This window comes from Rhynchophorus ferrugineus, unplaced genomic scaffold (genome assembly GCF_030347505.1).
Source record: "Rhynchophorus ferrugineus isolate W39M unplaced genomic scaffold, kcgeb_rfMv2 rfM3, whole genome shotgun sequence".
NCBI lineage: Eukaryota > Metazoa > Arthropoda > Insecta > Coleoptera > Curculionidae > Rhynchophorus > Rhynchophorus ferrugineus.
The window spans coordinates 18,559,838-18,585,132 of record NW_027472582.1 but is presented as its reverse complement, the minus strand read 5'-3'; the positions used below and the strand labels follow the sequence as shown (position 1 = coordinate 18,585,132).

Sequence of the window (25,295 nt, the reverse complement as noted above, 5' to 3'; positions counted from 1 at the left end):
AACAGTTTCTGTGAACTACAGTTCGATAATATTTTATGTAATGCTTATTTTATTCCAAAGCTTTCGTTAGCCTATTTTAAAAAATCTATTTATAATATCAAATTTTAACCAAAATCAAAAATATTGTAATGGGAAAATATGCAATATAGATAATACCGTTATATGTTTATTATAAGTTACATTTCAATAACTTAAAAAATTCGAACTCGCAAATTTCTTGGCGACGAAATGATATCTCATTTCTGCTCTCACTGGTGACTATTCATAATAAAATACGATAAATTATGTAAAAATATCTACAACAAATGCATTGATATATAACATTTAATTCACTTTTCACTAAATAATAAAATAATTATGATGCTGTATAATAGGTACGAAGATATAAGATCTGGTAAAATAACATATTGATAATATTTTGCATGAAAATGTGGGTATGAGGTATAAACATAAATATATACAATGTAAGTTTAATAACGACCAAATTTACTCAGCACATTATCCATCCATTATTTTGCATTTGATATGATAAATTTAAAAAATTAGCATATATTGGAAAATTAAAGTTATCTTACATGAGAGTAACACACTGTTTTACAAATCATTAGTAACAAATTAAATGATAAAGAATTGCTTTGATATTAACTCACAAGATATGGCCTCCTGTAATGATTTGTTCGCAGTTATTTAAAGATTTTGGTCAAAAATCTGTAAATACATGATAAAAGGGAAAACATTTATTATTAACTATTTGAATGCACATTGAAGAAACCAAATTTCTATTAAAATTATATAGGTTCTACTATATTTTTAAATAAAATTAATTAAACGTTCCTTATTTAAATATAAATAGTAATAATATCACACCATTGCGTTTAACAGCTCAAAATATTTTTCTAGCTCGCCCAAAAAGACAAAAACGAACTAATAATATTTTTTTACTAGACCTAATATAGATAATTATATATTATAGATATTTATTTATTATTTATAATGTTACGATTTCATTCCAACGCCTAATAATATTATAAGAATGTTGAGTTCCAGCACAATTTTATGCTTCGAAATCTCGATCGAATGAAATCCACAAACTCTTAACTTGATTTAAAATAAATTACGTTTTCGGTTCTTATCGTGGATTTCGTCGATCTACGCAAAGTTAAAAGGCTTAAAGTAAGATTTTGAAACTTGCCGATAAAAACTTTCGTTATTAAAAGCCGTTTTACGTATTTGTTGAGTTAGTGGACGAATGGCGGTCAGCGAAAAGTTATGTGCCCTTAATAACCGGACAATAAATTGGAAACGGGTGTGAAACTTTTAACTACGGCATCATTACAGCAAGGTATTTTGTTCGAAATTTAATATGGTCAATAATACAATGAAACTGTCGCAATGAAATGTCATTACGAATGGTGGATAATTTACGAGGTAACGAATTGTCAAGAAATAATACTTGTTTTTATGGTAATAGTTTCTGTGAACTATAGTTCGACGATATTTTATGTAATACTATATTTTATTCCAAAGCCTTCGTTAGCATTAACTAAATAATACAATTGTTATGAAGCTTTACAATAGGTACGAACATGTAAGATTGGGTAACATAAAATAATATGAAAAAATAATAATATAAATTTACCGTGCAACATAATCCATCTATTATTTTGGATTTAGTATGATAAATTTAAAAAAATTACCATATATTGGAAAATGAAAGTTATCTTACATCAGAATAATACACCGTTTAACAAATCGATAATAACAAATTAATTGATAAGGAATTGCTTTGATATCAATTCACCAGATCTGGCCTCCAGTAATGATTCGTTCATAGTTCTTTAAATATTGTGCAAGTCAAGAATCTATGAATATATAGTAAAAGGGAAAACATTTATTAACATTTGTTAACTGTTTGAAGAAACCTAATTTTTATTAAAATTATATATATGTTCTTTATTGAAATATAAATAGTAATAATATTGCACTATTGCTCATTAACAGCTAAAAGTATTTTTCTAGCTAGCACAAAAAGACAAAAAAGAAAGTTTTACACGTTGAACTGTTTATAAGCAATGGATGAATGATTTTAATGTTAAAGCGTTAACTTCGTATTAATTAAAATATTGCTAATCATTAATACTAGAAATTATTTATAATAAAGTAAATCAACTCCATATATTAATAAAAAAAACATTCTGATATCAGTTATCTGATATGTTGATGATTAGCGATGAATTTCACATTTATATTATAACCTATTATTCTCCTTACATCAGTAAGTTTTTTACAAATCCCTTTTCTCTAATTTAATATATCACCTGATGTGATGGCATAGATAATTAGTTAACTTTTAACATATCCGAATACTTCTAAGAAACTTTAATAATCATTGAACTATTTTAATAACATAAATGGCGGAAGCAAATTTAAGTTTAATTAAATTTCAAAGTTAGAAATTAGTGAAAATATTTTTTAAGTTTTATATTTCGTCACAAAAAACTTTGCACCTGTATATCAAGACCTTCATCTGGTTTTGTTTTCAGTATATGAATAATGTTATTGAAAAATATGTATTTTTTATCTTATACTAATTCTTATATATATTTGTCCTGCCTTGGTTAAACTTTTCACAAAAAAAAACTGTAACACATTTTTATTACTAATATTCCGTAAAAAATATATTTTTACAAAATAGAGCATAATTTATAGCTTTTCATTGCTTGAAAATCCAATAATAACTAAACAGTAAAAATAATTTTATTGATCCACTAGATATATTATACTGCGACAGTTTGAAATATTACTGATAATTAAAAAACTGCAGGTATCCGTTTTAAAGTCATGATGTTATTACGACATAAATAATTCAGAATTAATCGAGTTATTATTGGAAGAGAGAAAAAATAAGGCATTACAGGACAGTAACCCCAAAGACCGTGTATTCCTTTGTCTTTTTAAGTTTCCAATAACTAACAATTGTATTTCTAAGATACTAAGATTAAAACGTACTTAAATAATTTTGAAAATTTTTATTTAACAATTTTATTAATGCTTTAAAAACACTTTGGAATATTTTTTTTTATACTTTTGTCCTGAAGAAAGATTCTATACAGATTTTAAATTAGTAAAAAACTCATTTTTAGTTTACCATATTATCATTTAGCTACAGATACTGCTAGCAAGCTTTTTCATTTTTCTCGATTTGTATAATCTTTTGTGTCCTTTTGCCAACTATGGGTTTATCTGGACTAGACCTAAAGTTTAACGTTTAACAGCTTGGTTACTGGCGTGACAGGGATCATTTTCCTTGTCAGATTTTGCACTCTTGCCTAGAACAATCACAAATTTTCAGCAATCAGAAACATAAAGAATTCAAATTCAAAGCAGTATCGCAACAGTAGGAGGACCGTCCTATCGCCTTTACCACTGCGTCACCAAGCCGGCGCAGAAATATTTAAAATGTTTATATAATTATAATTGTTATCGAAATCAAAACTCATCATTTTAGTTTCCTTTTAGATGTTTATAAAGGCAATGATATGCCTGAGTTTCACAGAAGTATACCTGAATTGGTATTACAAAAGGTGCAATCATATATATACAAAACTTTAGAAATTTTAAAAACTTTTAGTCCATATTGACCCTATTGATAATATTGAAAATATAATTCTAAATACTTGATAGCCTACCTACAAACATATATTGATGCTATATACCTACTTTTCATATATATATAAATACTTTATATTCTTCTGCCAACGTGTATGTAACTGAACTCCTCCTATCGTTCAAAATGAAGATGGTAGGTAGGGTAGAAAGTAGGGTAGTTTTGAATCAACATTGGAACAATTGTACTATCAAATTGGTTCTTTGTTTTGAATGACTGATGCCGATCCAATATATTTACAAATCTATTTTATGGGTAGCGAGGAGCAACAAATTAAGACACGAGAGAGAAATTGTCGAAATATTTTTGAAAAGTGATAATGAGTTAGTCCAGTGGTTCAACATCAGTTCCAATAGATTGCAGAACGAAAACTACATAATTATCATTACAACAGAAGATGCCATAGAAGTACCAACTGTGAATGAACATTTGAAAGTCGAGATATGCGTATAAAACGCATAGATTCGTAGACCTTTAGTTTCACATATTTTCATCAAACTGGTTCAAACAAATTACAATCTACTTGAAAAAAAATTAAAAATTCGGTTCTAAAATGTTTGAACAGGACGTCTGTTGGGCCTGCTAGTAATATTATATAGCTTTTAATTTGAAACTATTAATTTGACAATCCAACAGCCAAAGAAATTTCAGAAAGTAATAAGTAATTTTCGATACTGAGTTGTTAAAAAAAATCAAACTACAAGTATATAGAATCAATAGAAACCTTTTTGTTAAGTAAAATGGATCTAAAAAAATTTACAAGTAACGTATTTACCTCATTGTCCCTAGAAATAAAATTTCAACAACATTAAACAACAAAAGTAAAAATGATATATATGTTAGACATATAGAATAAAATATGTAAAATATATTTGAAAAATGAATTACCACCTAAAATCTCGAGGGAGTTTTATGGAAAAGATTCGTAAAATTAGTTATACACAATGAAGGTCCGTGCCATCAATTGACCTTTGACCTTAAACCGTCCTTTTCGGCTATCATTCCGACTGAGCGGAGAAATATATAACGCTTTTTTATGGTAATTAGCGCAAAACAAAATTCTGCAAATACAACGCTAAATTTATGTTAACACACGAAAATTAGATGAATGTTTCTTCGTTATGTCCAAATTTAGTTGAAGCTTTTCGCTTTTACAATCCTCCGCAAAGGCGTACAAAAACATTATCGTCATAAGTAACGTAATTTACATTTCTAATTAATAGATTATTAAGATATATACTAGATTTATTAATAGATAAATTATATATAATATTAGCTTTTAAAAGTTGTAGTGATCAAGAAAAAGTAAGACGTAAATTTGTGGTGTTCTTGGGATTCACACCAAACAGCAAAATAGAATATTGTTTGCAAGTTAAGGAAATTGTGTAAAACTATACCTCCCAAGAAGATCGTTATCGGCTGATAAGTATTAGGTTTCACGATATTACGCCTTCTTACATAACGTTGGCTGTGCGTCAACCAGCTTATTTGTTTAACCAAAAAGACCGATAACATTTTATCTAAAAAACGAATTCAATATCAGTTTTGAAAACTAGCAAAAAACATTGACAAAAATGCATTATATCAATGACATGTATTATTCCACATGTATTCAATGACAGGCAATTAGAAAATCGAAAAATTCTTCGCTGCTTTAATGGTATGTAACGGGTGATGAAAAATGGATTTATTTCAAAAATCCCAAGCGAAAAATATCATGGTTATCATATAATTATGAACTATTTAAACCCAAACAAACAGTTAATAATGATCATTACCGATAATAAAATATCAATTTCAATAGTGTATTGATTGAAAATCGCTCACAATACGCTGAAAGACTTTATAAGACTCATACACTAAAACGAGTGAAGGGACTGTAGAAATCACTTAGATTCGAAGTTTTATTGCACCTGCTCTAATATCCAGACCTGGCTACATTCAAGTGCCACCTTTTCGCCGACTTGGGTTAACTTAAAAAAGAAACTGTTCTTAAGCTGAAAAACTGGAAAGACATCCACAAGTTGTTTCTTCGGTTCACATAATGACATTTAATATTTAAAATCTATTCATTGTATACAATTTGAGAATTACAATGATTGCTTCGTTTGTTCAGAGCTCCAAATTTTTCACTAGATGTTTTATTGGTGGGTAATTCAACAACCTTAAAAATAATTCTTCAGAAAAATATTTAGAGCTATATCGCAACGATATAGTTATATTATAACTTATGTATTGTTAAACAATATAATAACAAATTCATTACATATTGAAAGACTGAAATATTAGCTTGTCATATGTGACCTACATGAGAAATTATAAAGGTATAACACTTTTTATGTAGCTGAAATTATTAACATTTCCTAATGCAGTGAAATCACTTAATTTTACCCGTGAATACAAATTTATGGGAACAAGCAACATTTTACAGTTAAATTAAGTGAAATGTCTTGATGCAATTATTTAACCCTCTACCTTCTATAATTCATACTAAAAAATATTCGTTGTTATTTATTACCCTGTATTATACCTTTCAAATGTTTCTAAGCCATGATATTTTGTAGACTAATTTACAACATATGCGGAAAATAAATGCAAATGTTCTCGGCGTTGCAGTATACCCATTAACAATAAAAACTATGTCTTTATTACCATAATTTTAACTACTTGAGCTATAAATTTAAGAAAAGTAACGATATATGATGGCGTTGATGATGTATTTATTAATCTGTTCTATTAGAAGGCACGCCCATCGACGCTTTACCAATAAATTAGATCCAACGAGTTTATGTTCTAGAGTTAATAACGAACCAACTGAATGATAGTGGTTTTGATAATATGGTGAACATTACTAGAAAAAAAGAAGAAAATTCATAAGTAGAACAACTCTGCCGTTTTTTTTTATTTAGGCAATCTAAACCATAAATAATAATTTATCTGCATAATGCTAATTTTGCTACATCAGCAAATATCCATCCATTCTCAGCAAATATCATACTGATTAAAAAGTAAAACATCACGACTACTTAGTGGTAAATTCTGCTTCATTATATGAATGAATTTATAATTATAACCACATTAATATAATAAATATTAAGGTTCTTATTAAAAAAATTTAATTTGTTAGAAATGTTCCCTTAAGCAGGTTCCCTCAAAACAGATTCCAGTAGAATATATAGAAAGGTAATTAAATAATAAAAATTATTATATTTTTAAAAAGCTGTAACAATTTATTTGGAAATTTATTTTTTGAAAGACCAAAGCTGCATATACCTACGACTCCTACGTATATATGTTATATAGTACGATTGATATATCGATTAATATCCATCCATTCTCAGCGAATATCATATTGATTAAAAAGTAAAACATCACGACTACTTAGTGGTAAATTCTGCTTCATTATATGAATGAATTTATAATTATAACCACACCAATATAATAAATATTAAGGTTCTTATTAAAAAAATTTAAATTGTTAGAAATGTTCACTCAAGCAGGTTCCCTCAAAACAGATTCCAGTAGAATATATAGAAAGGTAATTAAATAATAAAAATTATTATATTTTTAAAAAGCTGTAACAATTTATTTGGAAATTTATTTTTTGAAAGACCAAAGCTTCATATACCTACGACTCCTACGTATATATGTTATATAGTACGATTGATACGACCTTAGTTGTTCAAAATACACGAGAGTATCTATGTTAGATCGGAATATTTGATGAGTGAGTTGTCTAGACATAAGGACTTTGTCTACATCAAATTAGGATTGAGCTGTGAGTATCATCTATGGCAATATTATAATATGGACCCAAGAAGTCGCCAATTCGTTTCATAAGATAAAAGTTTTTGCTTTTAAACTCTACATCTTTCATAACTAACTTAGCGAATAGGATTTTGGAGAAATTGGATAGTTCTCCGTTAAGTTCACCCAATTAACCGAAAGAAAAACTTACTTATCAACAAATAAACGTTATCAAAAGAAAAAGCTGTAACATCACAAAAAGTGAATTAAAGGTGATTCCAGTCCCATAGCCGTTACAATTAGGATATACCCAAGCTTTGAAAAGAAATTTTGGTCGTACCTCTAGATAGGTAGGACGATATAATTTGAAGTCACAAAAACTAGGGAAACCATTCTATCCAAGTTATAGCATGGAAATTTTGTTAAAATAGCGCTGTTCAGTACGTCATTAAAGACAAAATGAAGAACGGAAGTACAGGGATACTCACAAATAAATTTATTACACTGGCTATTACTTAATAAGGAGATGTTGGACTGATAATGTAGACATGAAACACGTAATCGCACAAGTAAGTCTAGGAAAATGTATAACTGACCAAATGAGTATACATTATTCAACTTATATGATTCCATGTTACCATTTCGATGAAAACATTGTGACCCTATGTAGAGCAGAATTTTTATAAACAAGTTTGAAAATGAATATTGCTGAGTGAGTATGTATTATTTAACATTTTTCTATAATTTTGTACAGAATATATTGGACGTATAATAAATTTTCGCTAGTGTAATACTACAGATGAAATTCACGTGCCTTGTAATAAATTATTCACAGTGGGAGATTTCTCTCACTTGATAAGTTAAACATACAACAATTATGGTCAAGGATATCATGATCTAATAGAAAAGAAACCAAATTTATTCTTAAAAACGTCCAAGAATTTTTGATATATCCAATATAATCAGTATCAATATATACATATAATTGATAACAAATATGAAATAAATAATTATTGACAACGTATTTAACGCGTTCGATTCTATTAATAAAAGCTGCGCCCTTCTACCCTATATATTTAATTAAGTCCACAGATTTCACATGGTTGGAGTTCGCAACTGGTTAATCAAAATGAGTTAAAGTTTGAAGAATTAGGGTTAGGTCAGAGTAATATAATAATGCCGTTGCACAAATGTTCTCGTAAAAAATTATGACTGGTAATAAAATATTTTTTTCTTATTAATTCGACAATATGAGCTACGTGATAAAGGATTAAAAGTGAATCATTAGTTTAATGAATATTTGCTATTTTTACATGAACATGCGGTCCAAATACCAAAGCTTAAATTGAAATTTGTTAATAAAATTATTGTTATATTTGACAATTTATCACAAGGCTTTGATGTTTTCTTGAAGATAAAGTCTTTTATTTTAGCAATTATCATAAGAGTATCAAAGGCGACAGTTATTTTAAATTTCGAGGATTACATAATGTAACACCTCTGGCGAATTTACTACAATTGATGTGTTCAGAGGACATTACACTACAAAGACTAGCGGAGGTAAAATCATCATGAATATTTAAAAATCCTAATACACATAAACTAAGAGCCATATTAGAACCCTTATTATTTATAACAATGCTTCTATATTCAAATGAAACTCTTCTCTAAAAACTTTTTATTTATGAATATTTTTATTTTATGTGAGCTTTCAGTAAATTAAGTGCATTTTAACCAGTTTTACTTTGATTGACATAAGATATTGTGACTATAAAATTGTCACAGATTAAAGAAAAATATTGTGGCGTTGAAATTAGTTTCGGTGCATTTAATTTAAAGTCCATGTAAAACTGATCACAACATGCAATTTACGGTATTTAGATTGTTGAAAGTAACTGTAATTTTAGGTTGCTTTAACAATTTGATGCTGAATAAACCTATTTCGCTGCATTGGATATTAAAGTAATCACGAAATGCAATATGTAGTTTAATTTGTTTGTTAAATACTGCAGTTTTTTTTTGGCAGGGAAAAAGTAATGGATGGATGGTATCACTAATAATATGATGCTTATTCAATTAAGTTATATTACACCGCGTTTGCAAAGCAACATTATTTCTTAGCTCTGTCAAAAGATTATGTCATTTCAAAATTCAGAAGGAAATTTCATTTATATTATAAAATGAATGTGATAAATTTGAATATAAAATATTTATATTTTTATATATAAAATTAAGAATTAATTTGTACAATTACTAATTAAATATCCATAAACCCTACTATACAAATTACTATCAATATTTACTAATTGCTAACAATTTATGAAATAAAGAAAATATAAATAATTCATAAAATATTGTGTTGGAAATTAATTAATCTTTTAGGAAAAAAATCAATGTTGAGTTTTTGCAAATGCAAAATAATTCCCGCTTTCCACTATTTTTTATTCGCAAAGGAATATATAGTATTTTCAAAGTTATTTTGTACATACGTCTTTTAAATTTGTGACATCAAATGTTGCCGCATCAACTCTGAGTGTCAGTTCAGTTTGGATTTGACATATAACAAAATTCTAATCTAAATACAATAAATGAACAAATATGTTATTAAATATAATTTATTTTAACATTATAGTAAATCTACAGTTAATTATACAGCTACAATAGTTTATAGGTTAGAGTTATAATCTCTTATCACTATTGCTCTAAAAAATTTATACGTCTGACAACCGGACGACTTTGACAGGCTCATTCATTTATGCCTTCGAACTAATCAGACAGCATTGTGTCTCTTTTGAACAATCAACTATATTTTTGGTAAATGATTACTCGACTACAATGTCTAATACGATTCGAAATTATCGTTACCACATAGTTATATCATATTTAACACATATGCCAATATATTTGATTATCTTAATTTTCACATTACCGAATCGATGTATCTATCAAAAAATACCTCCTACATTTGTATGAAATATAAATCCTTAATAGTCAGTGCCGAGAAATTATCTTCAGTGTTTAATACCTTATCATTCTAATCGTTTATTCAGTATTCAACATGTTTACTAAAATTACCAACAGAAATGACGACTCTGTGTGACACTAACAGTAAAACTGTTGATAACAGTAACACATTGTATGAGAAAACAAAATTGTTGTTTATACCAATTATTATTACAATTATTACGCAATTATCCCATACTTTCGCATCATATTAACCTTCCCTGAACTTCCATAACTATTTTAAAATCAAAATTAGCTAAATCGATCCAGCCTAGCTCGAATTATAGCGAGACTAACGAGCCGCAATTCGTTTTTATGTATATAGAAGATATAAGATTTTCAATAATATTAATCATAAATAACAAAAATTCTAGTGAGGATATTATTAAATAAACTCGGATGTACGTCTAGCTGGAAACCACCAACAAGTATTTACATTCGTTATCGTGTACTTCTTCCAGAAGGTTTCGCCGTTCGAGATTTTTTCAATCGTCTCCGAGTACCTCTTAAACCGTCGTTTCCAACCGCTCCTACCTTTCCCAGTCCACACTTCAGCCAGTCGATTTTTCGCCACGTAAAGGAGAAAGTAAAATAGCGGAAAATCGGCGGTTAGCTCCGTGAAATACGGGCCCGTCGACGGTCGTTGAAATATCGATTGTGTTGCAGCACTTTTCACCAACCTTTCCAGGTTTGTAGTTTTATAGTAGGCATATCGTATTATTGTCGCCGGGGTCGGACACATCCGAACTGGACAAATAATGGATTGGCAGGGGATGGTTTCGCCGAAAATAGAAAGGGTGTTCCGCGTTATAAAAATTATACTGCCCATATTCCTGTGTTTTTGTTCCGTTCTTAATTTTTTACATTTATATTTTCAAAAATATATCTTTTTTTAAAAATATATCATCAAATTAATCATTTTACCTTTTAGTATTTAGTAAATAAACCACCCTTTACTGCATGTATAACCTGCTTTAACAACTTGTAGGGAATATACCAGTCTGCGAGGAATATCATGTTGATTAGGGATTTAATAGGAATTGGAACTATTCGTAGTATGCGTAAATATAATATCGCATAAATATAATCCGGGTCGGAACACATAATTATTTCAAATGAATTTTTAGGTTCCATCCGAAATCCGAAACCCGAAAAGAACCGTTATGGACAGGTTAGCGCCTAGATGGTACAAAGATCAATGATGACTGATAAAGTGAAAGATAACATCAAGTTCAAAAAAACCAACAATATATATAACACTATATATAACAATATAACAATAAATTGTATATTAATATACCAGCATTTTGTGTCGACTGAAATCGACTGTTTAGTAATTGACTACTTTTTACTACCGACTGTTTAAATCGTGTACTTTTAGTTACTATTTTTGGTTTTACTGGTTTCATTCGATTGATTTTTAACATTCTGGTTCTGTCGTCCTAGCCCCGACAAAAATGTACAAAATTTATTCTTACATAGATTTATCTGCAATATATATAGTTTTATTATTTTTTTGGTAGTTTATTTGTAAATAACAATAAATTGTATATTAACATAGAAGCATTTTGGAAAGATATTTTCAAGATTGTTAAGGTAATAAGGTAAAAAAATTAAAATTGTGAATGACTGTTTTTATGGAAATAATAGGTAATATCTGGATTACTCTCTCGATTTTTGTTAAAAAATATTTCCGCTCAATAATAAATAAAGCACTATATATATATATATATATATATATATATATATATATATATATATATATATATATATATATATATATATATTAGTGTTGGGAACTATCGACTGAAATCGACTGTTTAGTAATTAACTACTTTTTACTACAGACTATTTAAATCGTGTACTTTTAGTTACTATTTTTGGTTTTAATGGTTTCATTCGATTGATGTAGCAATTAACATATTAAAATACGATAAAATATTTCTGGGGTATTATTCCATTTCATAGAAAAATTCCATTCCTTTTTACATATCCACAGAACACTCAAATATAAAAGTAATTCTAGTTCCTTTAAAATGAAATTACTAATTGCATGTCAATAGTATTCAGTAATTTTTTCCTTTTCTTTTTTAAAGCTAGTACGTGAGTTATCTCCATCCTTGCCTTTCTCGCAATTTATACAGGAAAGGGTTCGTACATCTTCGTGCTCTGACGTTCGTTTGAAATCATGAATTAAACAAAATAGTCGAACCGTGCATTTGACTAAAATAGTAAATATTCTTTTCAGTCGCTAGTTTTTTTACTATCGACTATTTCGACTGTTTTGCGACTAACGACTGTTTCGACTGTTTTCAGTCGATAGTCCCCAACGCTAATATATATAATATTATTCTTGAATAATATATTTAATATCAGCGATGCATTGTTTTCTTTTATATTTGGTGTAGATCCATTGGAAGCTCAACAGTTACAAATAAAATCACTAGTGACAGTGTTGAAGCGATATCCACTACTTCATAAATCTGGACAGCACAAAAATTAGATGACGAGTAATTAGCTTATGCTATGCTGGATTTTAATCAACACGGTCTTGAACTTCATGAAGATAATAATGATACATAAATCGATTTTGGAACATCGGTCGAGCGAAAATTTAGTATCCGTAAAAATGTAAAAAGAAAAAATAGCAATGGCCTAAATACAGATACTGTAATATCTTTAATGGCAACAAGGGAAGGAATTAAAAAATTGGGAAGGAATCTGTGGGGAATCAGGAAATGTTTCTCCTCAATTTGGGAAGTTTGATTTTAATTATTGGGGAATTTGATAAATTGACATTGGCATCCCTGTATATAACAAATAATTCAACAATTTCATCCATCTAACTTCTAAGTTCTATTGTTAACAGGCCTATATTATTTCTGGATAGTAAAAAATAATAATTTTGATGTAAATGACAACAGATTATCTTGCGGACCAAAAATGTTGAAATTAATTGCAAAACTTTTAATTTTTACCATCAGAATGAACGAAAAATGTCGTTTCCAACTATTTCAACATCGCCTTTTTATTGTTTTCCAAGCAAAAAAAAAAGATTTTTGTAGTGCATCTGCAGTGATGAAAAATGAATTTCTTAGAATAATCCCAAATGAAAAAAGATTATCATCACATCATAAAATGATCATAAAACCTTACTGTATCTACTGGCATATATTTAATATATTAAATTATAGTTTTTGCAAAAAAACAATAGCGATTAACAGTTGCAAAGTCCTTATATTATAAGGATACAGCATTACAGATCGAATGGGAAATTGATCACAGCCAGCTGTCCAGCATCCCCAGTCACCACCTTGTGATTATCACGTTCAGATCGACGCAGCATATCTTACCACATGGTTCGAAAGCTGATCGATAATTTCAACACGGTATTTGATTGACAGAAAAATTGCACCAATTCCTTTCAATAAATGTACTTTAAGTGAAAAAATGATCCAAATCCGAATTTGCACTTATAGATTGTTTGGTGACCCAAAATTTACAGTTGTTTTGAAAAATATAAAAACCAAAACATATTTTAAAACAGTAGAATGAAGTTGCGTAAAAAATACAACATGTTGAAGATATCAGGATGCAGAATGTTTGCAATTTTAAAATGCGAATGGAGAAGCTCACACAGGTCTAAAGGCAACAACGTACCACGATTCAAAATACTGTTTAAGTCTGTTCAAAATAAAAAGAATTTTCTACATCTGCGTCTAACTGATAAAGCATGGATCAATTACTACGACAACGCTTCCAAATTAAAAAGGTTTTTAAAATTAGCCGATAATTTTTTAGGCGTACATATCATAACTGTAAAAAAAAACATTAATGTGTATATGATGTGTAATATTGTATGGAAAGATATGTTGTTCTACCGATGAAAAGGATGGTTAAAAAAGGTATTTTTGATGTAAAAACTAATTAGTCTTTTGATTTAAGTAAATTTGCTACAAGTCTGAATATATAATAAATAAAATGAATACAGTTTATGTAACAAAATAAATTGAATAAAGAAATATTTTGTTTCAGTTTCTAGGATTTATTAATGTTACTTATTGGTTATATAATTTATATAATTTGCATATACCATAATGACATTCTTGAAGACTTACTTAAATTGTTTGTTACTTGCATCCATTAACACCGAATAATATTGTGTAAGCTCGGCAACGCTCGCCTGACCTGACAATAACCCCATAATGCTAGAGGCCTTAGAGGAAGCCTCATTAACAAAATCTTATGCAAGTCTCAAGTCGATACCTTAAGTAGGCCCGAGATACCTTTTTGTGATATTACCTTAGAATATATAGCGCACCACCTGTTGATGTCTTTTCCACAACGCTATTGGGGCTAAGTTTATAACCATTTCAAGAGATTATTGATTTAATTTAAAAAAAAAACATTCACTTCGGTTAAGAGTTTCAATTAAATAGCATCTGTGTCAAATATATTTTACACAAATTTGTATAAGATTTTAAATCGTCTCGTATTACATATTTAGAAATATCTTCACAAAAAGTAATTCAATAATATCAAGTAACTTCACGATAAACTCTTCAAAATAAATAATAATAGGTTTACCGAACTTAATGCATAAAGATTGCACGTAACTTCATTCTATGGAAACGAAAATCTACACAAGATCTCTACAACTCAGAGCCTATACGACATGCTTCTATATCATTTTCGTTCTAGAAATAGAGACCCGTAATATCATCGCTATAAAATCTACACCAGTTACTGTTTGAATATCCGATAACCTTTTAGGAAAGAAATTATTTTGAGAAATTATTTCTCAATATTTCGATCATATAAGCAAAGTCATCAATTTCTTCGATCGGAGGTTTGATACACAACTCTCAATGTTAAACGTATAATTACTCTTCTTTATTATAACATTTGACATAAATAATATTTTACCATTCTCAAACGGCAAACATTTATCTGAATACTAACCAGTAAGCTCATGATATAGGAAAAACAAATTCATGACCTTTTTACTACATCAATGACATCTAAAAGTAATTTCTTTGATGATATTATATCAATAAATGAAGCTAAAATAATTAATTTACCATTTTTAATAACAATATGTTTACGACGCTTCATGGATGTAACATCAAATATTGGGTATATTAATAAATAATTAAATCGTGTTTCATTAATAAACAACTTTATTAATGTACGATGTTAAGCGAACTTTTCAAACTCACTTATCTAAAGTTTGTGAATTTAATTTTGCTGCAGCACGAATAAAGGCCCGTTGATAAACAAAAAGACAGCTGCTTACTGTTTTAAATTTACCTGCTAATTTTAAGCATTTTTTAACATTCTGTGTCTTTTATTTTTAATGGTATTAATGATGTATCATATATTTAACTAAATTTATAACATTCATTAATTATTATATAATTTCAACCTGTTAAGTATTTAGATATGGTTATCGCTACGGGTAAAATGTCATGTTTCAGTTTGTAGCTCGATGAAATTGTAGCTCTCTAAGCTATATAAAAGTTATGTTCATGGTATATTATAAAAAACATTCAAAGGAAAAGGAAGATAATAAATCTGGAACTTAGCGCAAATGAAAGCAGGTATAAGAAAACTTATTAATGAAAGAGAAGAAACCAAAGAAGCTGGTGGATATGTACAATACAAAATTACAAAAGTTGACGAAAATGAATTTTTAAATTATTTGTACAAGTATTTGTTACTTCTACTGCACAAACAATTACTTTATCGTTATATTATTTTAACAGATATTACTTATAGATGATGACAGCTGGAATCAACACAAATATGGCAATAGAACCCTTGAACAATCTCCTAAAAACAAATACCCTAAAAAGGAATACTAGGGTAACAGTTGGAAAACTATTAAAGCCGTTAGACGAACTGTGAAAAGGAATTTTAGACATTGAACGACAAAATGCTAAAAACTTTCAAAATAGACTAATTATCAGATCCCATAAGAAAACTCACAATAGATAACGAACATGCATGCAGTTTTACAGCATTCACGCAAATTTTAAGTAAAATATTAGAATAAAACGATAAAAAATATGTTAAGGTATATTATGTCTAAATAAATATTTTATTTATATTGTTGTGTCTTACTTAAAATTACTTTTTGTTTGATTTATTCCATTTATTGTAATAAAATTTGTTATAAGATATATTATTTATTTTTTTCTACACTGGAGACTTATATAAACGGAAAAAAATCACAGATTTTGCTTCAACTCTTATGTTATCAATTTAATTCACATTTTCTATTAATTACGTCCTATATAAGATGGGGTATATAATAAAAGTAATATATATTAAAAATATGGCCATATTTAATTCTAATCTTTATTATACTCTTAAAAAAACAGTTTTCATATTATTTAACATAAATATCTTTGTATTCTAAAGCAACCTACAAAATTATTTGTTAAGTGTTACAAATTATAACATTTTACTATTAATTCATACCTTATACAAATAATTATATTACCTCAACAAACATTTGTGAACATAAAACTAACCTAAAATTTACTTTTGTTTTGGCGTAAGTCCTCTTCTTCTTATCGCGAACTGGCCACAGAGTAAGATCTATCAAATGATCAAGGACGCGTAGAAAAATAGACAGCAGAGGCATTCATTTTTCCATGTTCAAGCACACTGCATTCAATCAACAATCATCAGTTCAATAATCAAACATTCATACATTTTCATTAGTTAATTAGTTGTATAATAGTTAGTGTTAGTAATAAAATGTTAAGGGAAACATAGTTTCATTCAATAAATTACCCGAAGACCTCCATACTTTCTTACATTTTTGTAATTTTAAAAATATAATACTCCATATACCACCTATACTTAAATATTATAATATAACTATTTTATTTAACTTATTTAATTTTTAAATATATCTATCAAAATAAACAATTCTTTTTATTAAAACTAAATAATTAATATGATGCAGAAAATAAAGTATGTTTTGTTTGTATACATATAACTATTATCGAAACAAAGAAATTTAGAACTAAATCAATGAAATGCTATCTTCCACATTTTTTTTTTTTTGAAGATCGATAACACTTAAAAACTTGACAAAAGTCACGCTGATATCTGCCCATATCAAGAATTAGATATCATCCGGTTTGAACCAGATGGAAAATCATTACTAGTTACCTAACTATAAATAACATATACGCCGAAATTTCTTATGCATCAGATAAAAAAGGACTGAAATATCTGTTTCATTTAGTTTCATCTGTCACGCACGTTGGACTGGTTGATTTCATGATGTGTAGCGATAGCACAGGTATAGTTAACTATCAGCCAATGGGGAAGGGTTTACCTTGAATATGTATTTATTCTAACGTTTAAGATGCTCAATCAATAAAAAACATTGGGCTTCTTGCAAATAAAGTGATTAAAAATTGATTATTGAAATATAAATTGATCTAAAATAATGTTGTTTAAGTTTGTCGTCAATTTCATTATAACTGAGCTGAACCTCTTCTTTCCATGAAATCTAGGAATGATGTTAGGTGTTGAAATTATAATTGCGACATTGAATTATAATTTATTTCACTATCGTAGTAGAAACTTTTCATCGCCAGTCATATTATGCCGCAGAAAATCATCGCAGGTTTTTAAAAATGTTTGATATACACTGAAAACTGTTAAATATACGTGAGGTTATTTAACAGCTGATTGTATTAATACTTCGCACTATATCAATTAGATCTCGCTGATCAACATATATGCAGGTCCATAATTAGAGGGGCCCTTACCGAATTTATCAAAGAAACAAGCGCAGTGTTTCAACACGAAAGCTAAAATCCGTTTTTAAATTAGACACAGGATAGTAAGAACTAACCTGCTACTGTCACGAATATGACTTGTATGAATGACTAATAATAGATGAAATTTATATTAATATTACTCAATATATTACAAATATTGTACTGAAAAATAATATTTGTTTCTTGATATAGCAATTTTTCTTCATATCATTTGTCTCATCAAAATAAAATAAAATAAATATGTTGTTAAAATTGAAAAGGTTTATTTCTATAGCGCAAAATGAAGTGACTACTATCGAAAGAAATAAAATTGGTGGTAATAATAAGTTGTTAATCCAAATGTCATTTATTTTGACACAAATCGATAACCTTTAAAAACCTTTAAAAAATGGTGTCGATATTTACTGATATCAAATATCTATTTTGAAATAGATGTAAAAACTTATATTTTATATAAAAAGCGCAAAAGTACATGTTTAATATATCATGAATATATAACTAGAAATAGTTCAATACTAACCAATTATAAAGCTTTTCTACGACCTATATGCGTATTTCTGCAACTAACTCGATAAGAAAGAAAATTAATTATTATTAATCCTGTCGAATTCTATCAGCACCATCTGCAATTAAAAAAATGAACTTTCTGTTTATTTTAAATAAATTATTCAAAAATAAGAAACAAAAAATATCTTTTATTAGAGCTCGTCACGCATTTTCCCATAGCTAGGTTTGATCCGTTATTTCCATGATGTCTAGCAATAGCATACGAATGGCTAAATATCAGATAATAAAAGAAATTGACGTAGTTTTAGCAAAGCTTTTAAAATCAACATAAAGTAATATTAATCAATATCACAAATTACGTAAGGTAGATTCTTATTAGTACAATTTATTTCATAGAAACAAAATTAAATTAATATATTATTATAAAGAAAAATGTATATTTAAACCATTAACTGATAAAATAGCGGTAGAATGTTGGCGGCGATTCATTTTCCTATTAGTTTAACATTTCGAGTGGCTAATTATATGTCACACAACTCAGTCAATTTACTCTTGCTAAATATATTAATAATTAATGTATTAGTTTATTAATAACCCACTGATCACAGTATATTAATGATAATAATATAGTTAATGTTACTAAGAGCAATATATAAGATACAATAATGCAATGATGATCATAAAAGCAACATATAAGCAAAAATTGTTTGAATATGTAGACATTATTGTCTACAATAACACCTTAGTTCTGGATGAACTTGATCAGATGCAAAGAAGAAACAAATGGTGGAGTCGTGAAAACATGTTAGATAGATTATAAATCCACAGTTAAAATACAGAATAAAATATTTGGGATTTGGGGTTATGATCCACTGCTGACAATTGCTAAGACAATTGACAGAATGATGAGAGTGGAAATAAAGTATGTGTGCTAATATAGAATAACTACAGAATATCGTATTATAGGGTGTAATAGATCTGTGTGTAGATATTTTCCAGAATATTCATGAACATTTGGATAGAATGTATGAGGAAAGAATCAATACTCCTTTTCAAATATGGAAAATGCGTTAGAGAGAATGCAGTAATAAAATCTAATTCTACCAAGAAAAATGTATATAGGTAGTAACAAAAGAACGTAATGAGAATTACAATTATATCAAAATGACTTGACAAGGAAACACAGCAAGGCAAAAAGATAAATATGCTCTCTAATGAAAGTAACACTACATAATACGCGCATATATATAGAATTGTACCTCACAGGTGGGGTGGAAAATAGTTCAATCTAAAAATAATAAACAACCATAAGCTACCAGCAATTGCGGCTACACAACTAACTGTAGTTTAAGTCTTTCGTTATCATATGCATTATAAAAAACTATAAAATAAATTACATTTGACAACATTATTTTTATTTCATTATTTTATTTATTATTATAATTTTGTTATATTTCAAAACCAAAATAAACTAAATCACAAAGTTGAGCGGCAACATTGTGACTTTTTAGTGTCATAAATTTCGTTGGCATGAGTTCATTGTTTTGTTGGATAGAATATATTTAGTAATAATTTATTCTTAAGGACATATATTGTTACATCCGAATAAACCGATGCACTAGCATTAGAGGATGAGAAGTGCTGATGAGAAGCGGACTACTGGCCAAAACTAGAAAAAAATGATTCAGCAAAGTTTCTGTCATAAAGGAAAAGGCTTCGCATTAAAGTACAGAATATACGAATGGTACACCATATCTGATAGAAGAAGATTATTGTTTTAGAACTGACAAAATGTAAAATCGCTGTTGATGCTCTCTTGGAACCAGCTATGATTGATTTTGGAAAACCGTCAGTTATCGACTACCGATGAAGTGTTCATTCCGGTGTGTCATGCTATTCAGCCTAAATTACATCGCATAGTCGTTTTCACAATCCATGGAACAGTAAAAACATATATTCTATCCAGCCGGCTGGGTGGCACAGTGGTAAAGACAACTGGGCGGTCTTCCAGCTATTGCGATAGAAGCGGGTTCGAATCCCGCGGTTGGAATCGATCGAATGATCGTTTTATATTTGTGGATGTAACCAGGCTGGGTAAGACGTGATGTCTTCTGGGATGATCTCCAAGTCGGTCACTTGCCAGTCGGTAAGCTTAATGTCTTAAGATGTGGGTACAGTAACTAAAAAATCGAGGAGGTTGACGTGAATAAACTCCGTATACATACATACATAGATACCGATTTATCTATTCTGGCTGGAGATTTCAGTGCACAGTGAGGCCTGGATAGAACTGACTAGGAAATAGTTTTAAGAAAATTTGGCTATGGAAAAACCAATAAAAATGATTTACGTTCATTGTTATCTGCCTCATTAGAAAACTTTGTCATGGGTACCACTGTAGTCCACTACCGAAACATCAACTAACATGGCGAAATCCAAGAAACATTCATTCAGCGATGTTTTCGTTTGACGCTAACCATGTATTTGTATATTGTGGATAGGGCCAATATCTCCATTGCAATCACGACTTGAGCTATCTATGGAATCCAAAACATCCGAAGAAGCCTTAAATCAAAATCTATAAATACATTCAAAGCACTAGAACATCATCAGCGATACAGATATCGATGCTACAGAAAAGCCAATATCTGAAACAATTGCTCAGTGTGCCACTAAAGAATGTAAACTCGATGTAGAAATGGTTCAAAATGATAGAAAGCGATATGAAAAATAGAAGATTAACATTGTCTGTGGCTAGGACAGCTGCGGCCGATTACCAACTGTAGCGAGATTTAGTAAAGTATTAAGTCATCAACAGCGGTGTATTGGTTGAGATGTAGAGATTATCTCCAAGCGTCCGCTATGAATTAATGAATATGGTGATGATAACAATAATGACGTGTTTCTGTTCAAATTTTTCTTTCCTATTTTTGAAAGGAATTATTAAATGAATTATTATTTGACATTATTTACAGCGTTATTCAAAGAGATACATTTTCAAGATTATTAGTTTTAAATCGAACTGAGCCGGCTTGGTGGCGCAGTGGTAAAGGCGATGGGACAGTCCTCCTACTGTTGCGATAGCCGCGGGTTCGAATCCTGCTGGGGCATGGTAAACTTATGTTTGTGATTGTTTAAAATTTGTGAATGTTGTAGGCAAGAGTGTCTTCTAGGATGATTTCTAAAGTTGGTTACTCGCCAGTCGGTAGGCTTTAATGCTGAGGACCGTGGTTTGGAGCCCACGTTAAACTGTAGGTCCAGTCCAGATAAACCCATAGTTGGTAAAAGGAGACTTTAAAATATATTTAAAAAAATCGAAATAGAAGGGGACATATTGGCTTTGAAACACCTCAAATCTTCTTTGTATTTTAGTATGGTCTCCAATATTTCTTGATAAGAACCAAAAAAATTGCGACGGCGAATTTATGTGGTAGTCATTTTCTTATTTCTTAATATTTACCTATCCATACAAACGCTTTTCAAATATCAATTCAGTAAGTCCCAGATCATAGGCAATAATGCATGCAATCAATGCAATCCGTCATATCAAACATGTAAACCATTGTGAGTCCCCGAATATTACAACCACTAGATGACATCGATAATACGAGTAGTTCAGTCCTAATAAAAAGACATATCATTTTTACAGAAAACAAAATATGTTTAAATATTAACAATAAAATAAGTAAAACGTCATATTAGTATTTGTTTGCGGACATGACAGATTTAATATTGTTAAAGGTTGCGTATTAAAATCGTCTAAATAAGTGAGGTTAGGTTGCAGTAACATCCAATGACATTTATCTTCAAAAACTTACCTTCGCTTGTTTCGATAAATTTTAAAATACTGCCACTAATTTTCGACGGCATGTCTAGGTTCCAATTATTACACGTTTTTTTCGATCACTAATCACACATATTAATATTCCCAGAATGTCATTGCTAATAGTACCTAATATATATAAATCGACGAGGAGGGCGAAGTAGCCCACCGCCAACTACGATTCTTATAAATTATTTGTATAATAAGTGTGCCGTTTCTATGGAAATATGTCTTGTTTGTTAAACATAAAAACTCTTTTTATTAGTATATCGATTTTATTGGTTCAATCTGGTAAAAAAAATTCTTGGTTATTATTTAGTTTATATATTGAAATTAAATTGTTTGCGAAGAACTTTTTAAAGTAAGTAATTAATATAACATACAATATGTAGGTTCTCAATGCCATATTATATTTAGTTACTCCATTGTTCCGATGATACCATTGGATCATAGATTTTTATAAATAATATTATATGGATAAATAATAATGTTAAATAATAATTTTATATTATTATAAAAGATTTCATTCATTTTAATTTCGTTCAATCGTGTATATTTTTTAATATTATATTTTAGATTCTCCAGTTTATAAACTAAAGTTATTCCTGATTGAACCTAATGTCTAACGTGGGCTCTGAAGAACGATTCTCTCTGTTAAACCTACAGATATGGCCAAAAAAGAAACAATCCCAGAAAAGATCCAATCATACTCAGAATATTTACACATGTGACTAAAATAATTGTTGTTTTTCGTATTTTGCAGTAATCTCTAATCTCAGTAATAAGTAAGAGTACCTTTAATTCCTCATACAATTCATTTAAAGAAAATTAAAAATTATATTAAATCATAAAACAATTCTTGAATACAGAATCTACACAGTTAGTAAAAAGTAGGACCCCATCAGGCTAAAACACTTTATGACATTGAACATCAAAGTTACATTACTTAACATTTTTGCAAACGTTTAAAACAACAGTGTTTAAGTTTCAAATTTATAATCGCTGCTAAGTTGTATAATCCTAAATATAAACTTTCTTTTGAAACACCTTGTAAAAAAATAAAGCAATTAGAACGAATATAGGTCATCAGATATAGCAATTACTACTTTAATAGCTAGGATGACACATAAACGTCGCACTATTGTTTTCTTTTACTATAACCAACCAATTTATTGAAATTAAACAAGTACTAATTAAAAAGCTGCAATATGTAGTAATCTTGCTAAAATAAAAATAAGTTCATCTATATATTTCATTTATTATTAATTATTTTATTATAATTCCACCTCCAACATGTTATAATTATGCTATAAATATTCAAGATTGTATTAGAAGAAAGAAGTATTATAAGAAACATGATGAAGTAGTTATTATCAATATACAGATTGTTTTATTAATGGAAACTAAACATGATTCAACCTTATTGGTTGTGTGCCATGTATATTACCCGCTGAACAATTATTATGTACACTTGAGGTAATTAGAAGACAAAAACAAAGAAAAAAAAGTTATAAGGAGAGCACTTCCAGTTAAAGAACAACGTACGTGCTTAAGTATCATCCCATCTTAACATTTCAAGAAGCCAGTTATTCCTAATTTGCCTCTATAAAGGCCAACAAAATATATTAAATCACGACATATGGATAAATAAATTTAAAACAAACATTATCTACACAACGGATAGATAAGCAAATAAATTTAAAATGAGAAAATAAAGTTAACGATATACAATACATTCAAGCATGCCTATCTAGCTTTATCTTTAAATTTCAGTATGGATGCAGATTCTATACTAACAATAATTAAAATCGTTTGGAATCTTTTTGGTATTTCAAATATTTTCATGGAGACAGATGTTTCCAAATAGTTCAACAACGATTTGGGTATTAAACCTATTAAAAACAAATACTTATTCACAAATGACTTCAGGTATTTTTATTAGGTCACATCGTAATATTAATACTTAGAAAATACCATAATGTTATTGGTGATATATAAAGTTTTATATTGTATATTACAAGCATTTTTTATATTCAATAATATCAATTCTAAATAAGAGATTTGTACTGTTGGAGGACAATAAAGACCAATCATGGCCTATATTTCTTCGTGTGGTCTAGACTAAACCGAACTAAATTATACTGTCTGAACACCCTCAAAGCTGACTGAACTCTAGTAATTTCTAATAAAAGTTTTAGTAAGGATAATAAGCACAAGGGCCACTAAATAATATACAATGACCTTTAGTTTACCACTAGGTTCCTTATATTATGGTGTGTGAATTTTATTTCAATAATATTCGAAGTGAAGCAATTTAACTTGTTTTCGTTTTTTTTAGATTGAGATTTTTTATTAGATAGAATCTTATAGGTCAATATTGCAATATTGCTTATTGCAGGTAATTTCCATTTTTTAAAATTGTACTTGTGAAAAAACTATGAATGCAGCTTTCGGAGTTACGGAGAGTGGAGAATCAGTTTGAAGACGACTAAATTTGCTGACATCAATTATGTGTAGAAGAAATTAGCATATACCTATCAGTATAAATAATAGTTAGGAAGCTACTCTGGAAGGCTTATGTAAAAAAAATTGATATTAAATTTAGGAGAATGTGTTGGCTGCTGAAAAAATTCTACACAGTCAACATAACAAGTACTACCTTGTAAGCAAATCATTAAACCCATATCGACATATGGCAATCGAATATGGCATTATACCAAGAAGAGTAATCTAGACATAATTC

At 28.8% G+C, this 25,295-nt stretch overlaps 1 protein-coding gene across 12 annotated transcripts in view; it reads right to left on the bottom strand.

Annotated features, from left to right (window-relative positions):
• Positions 1-25,295, bottom strand: part of LOC143193970 (voltage-gated inwardly rectifying potassium channel KCNH6) — a 310,658-nt gene that overhangs the window by 206,266 nt on the left and 79,097 nt on the right. Inside the window, exon 1 of one of the 12 annotated variants that reach the window (XM_076400466.1) lies at positions 22,548-22,697. The exons of the other annotated variants lie outside the window; for them this stretch is intronic. Coding sequence (XP_076256581.1) covers positions 22,548-22,599 — 52 coding nt within the window. The 5' untranslated portion in view covers positions 22,600-22,697. Of the gene's footprint in view, positions 1-22,547; positions 22,698-25,295 lie in introns of those variants that run through there. 12 annotated transcript variants of the gene reach the window in all.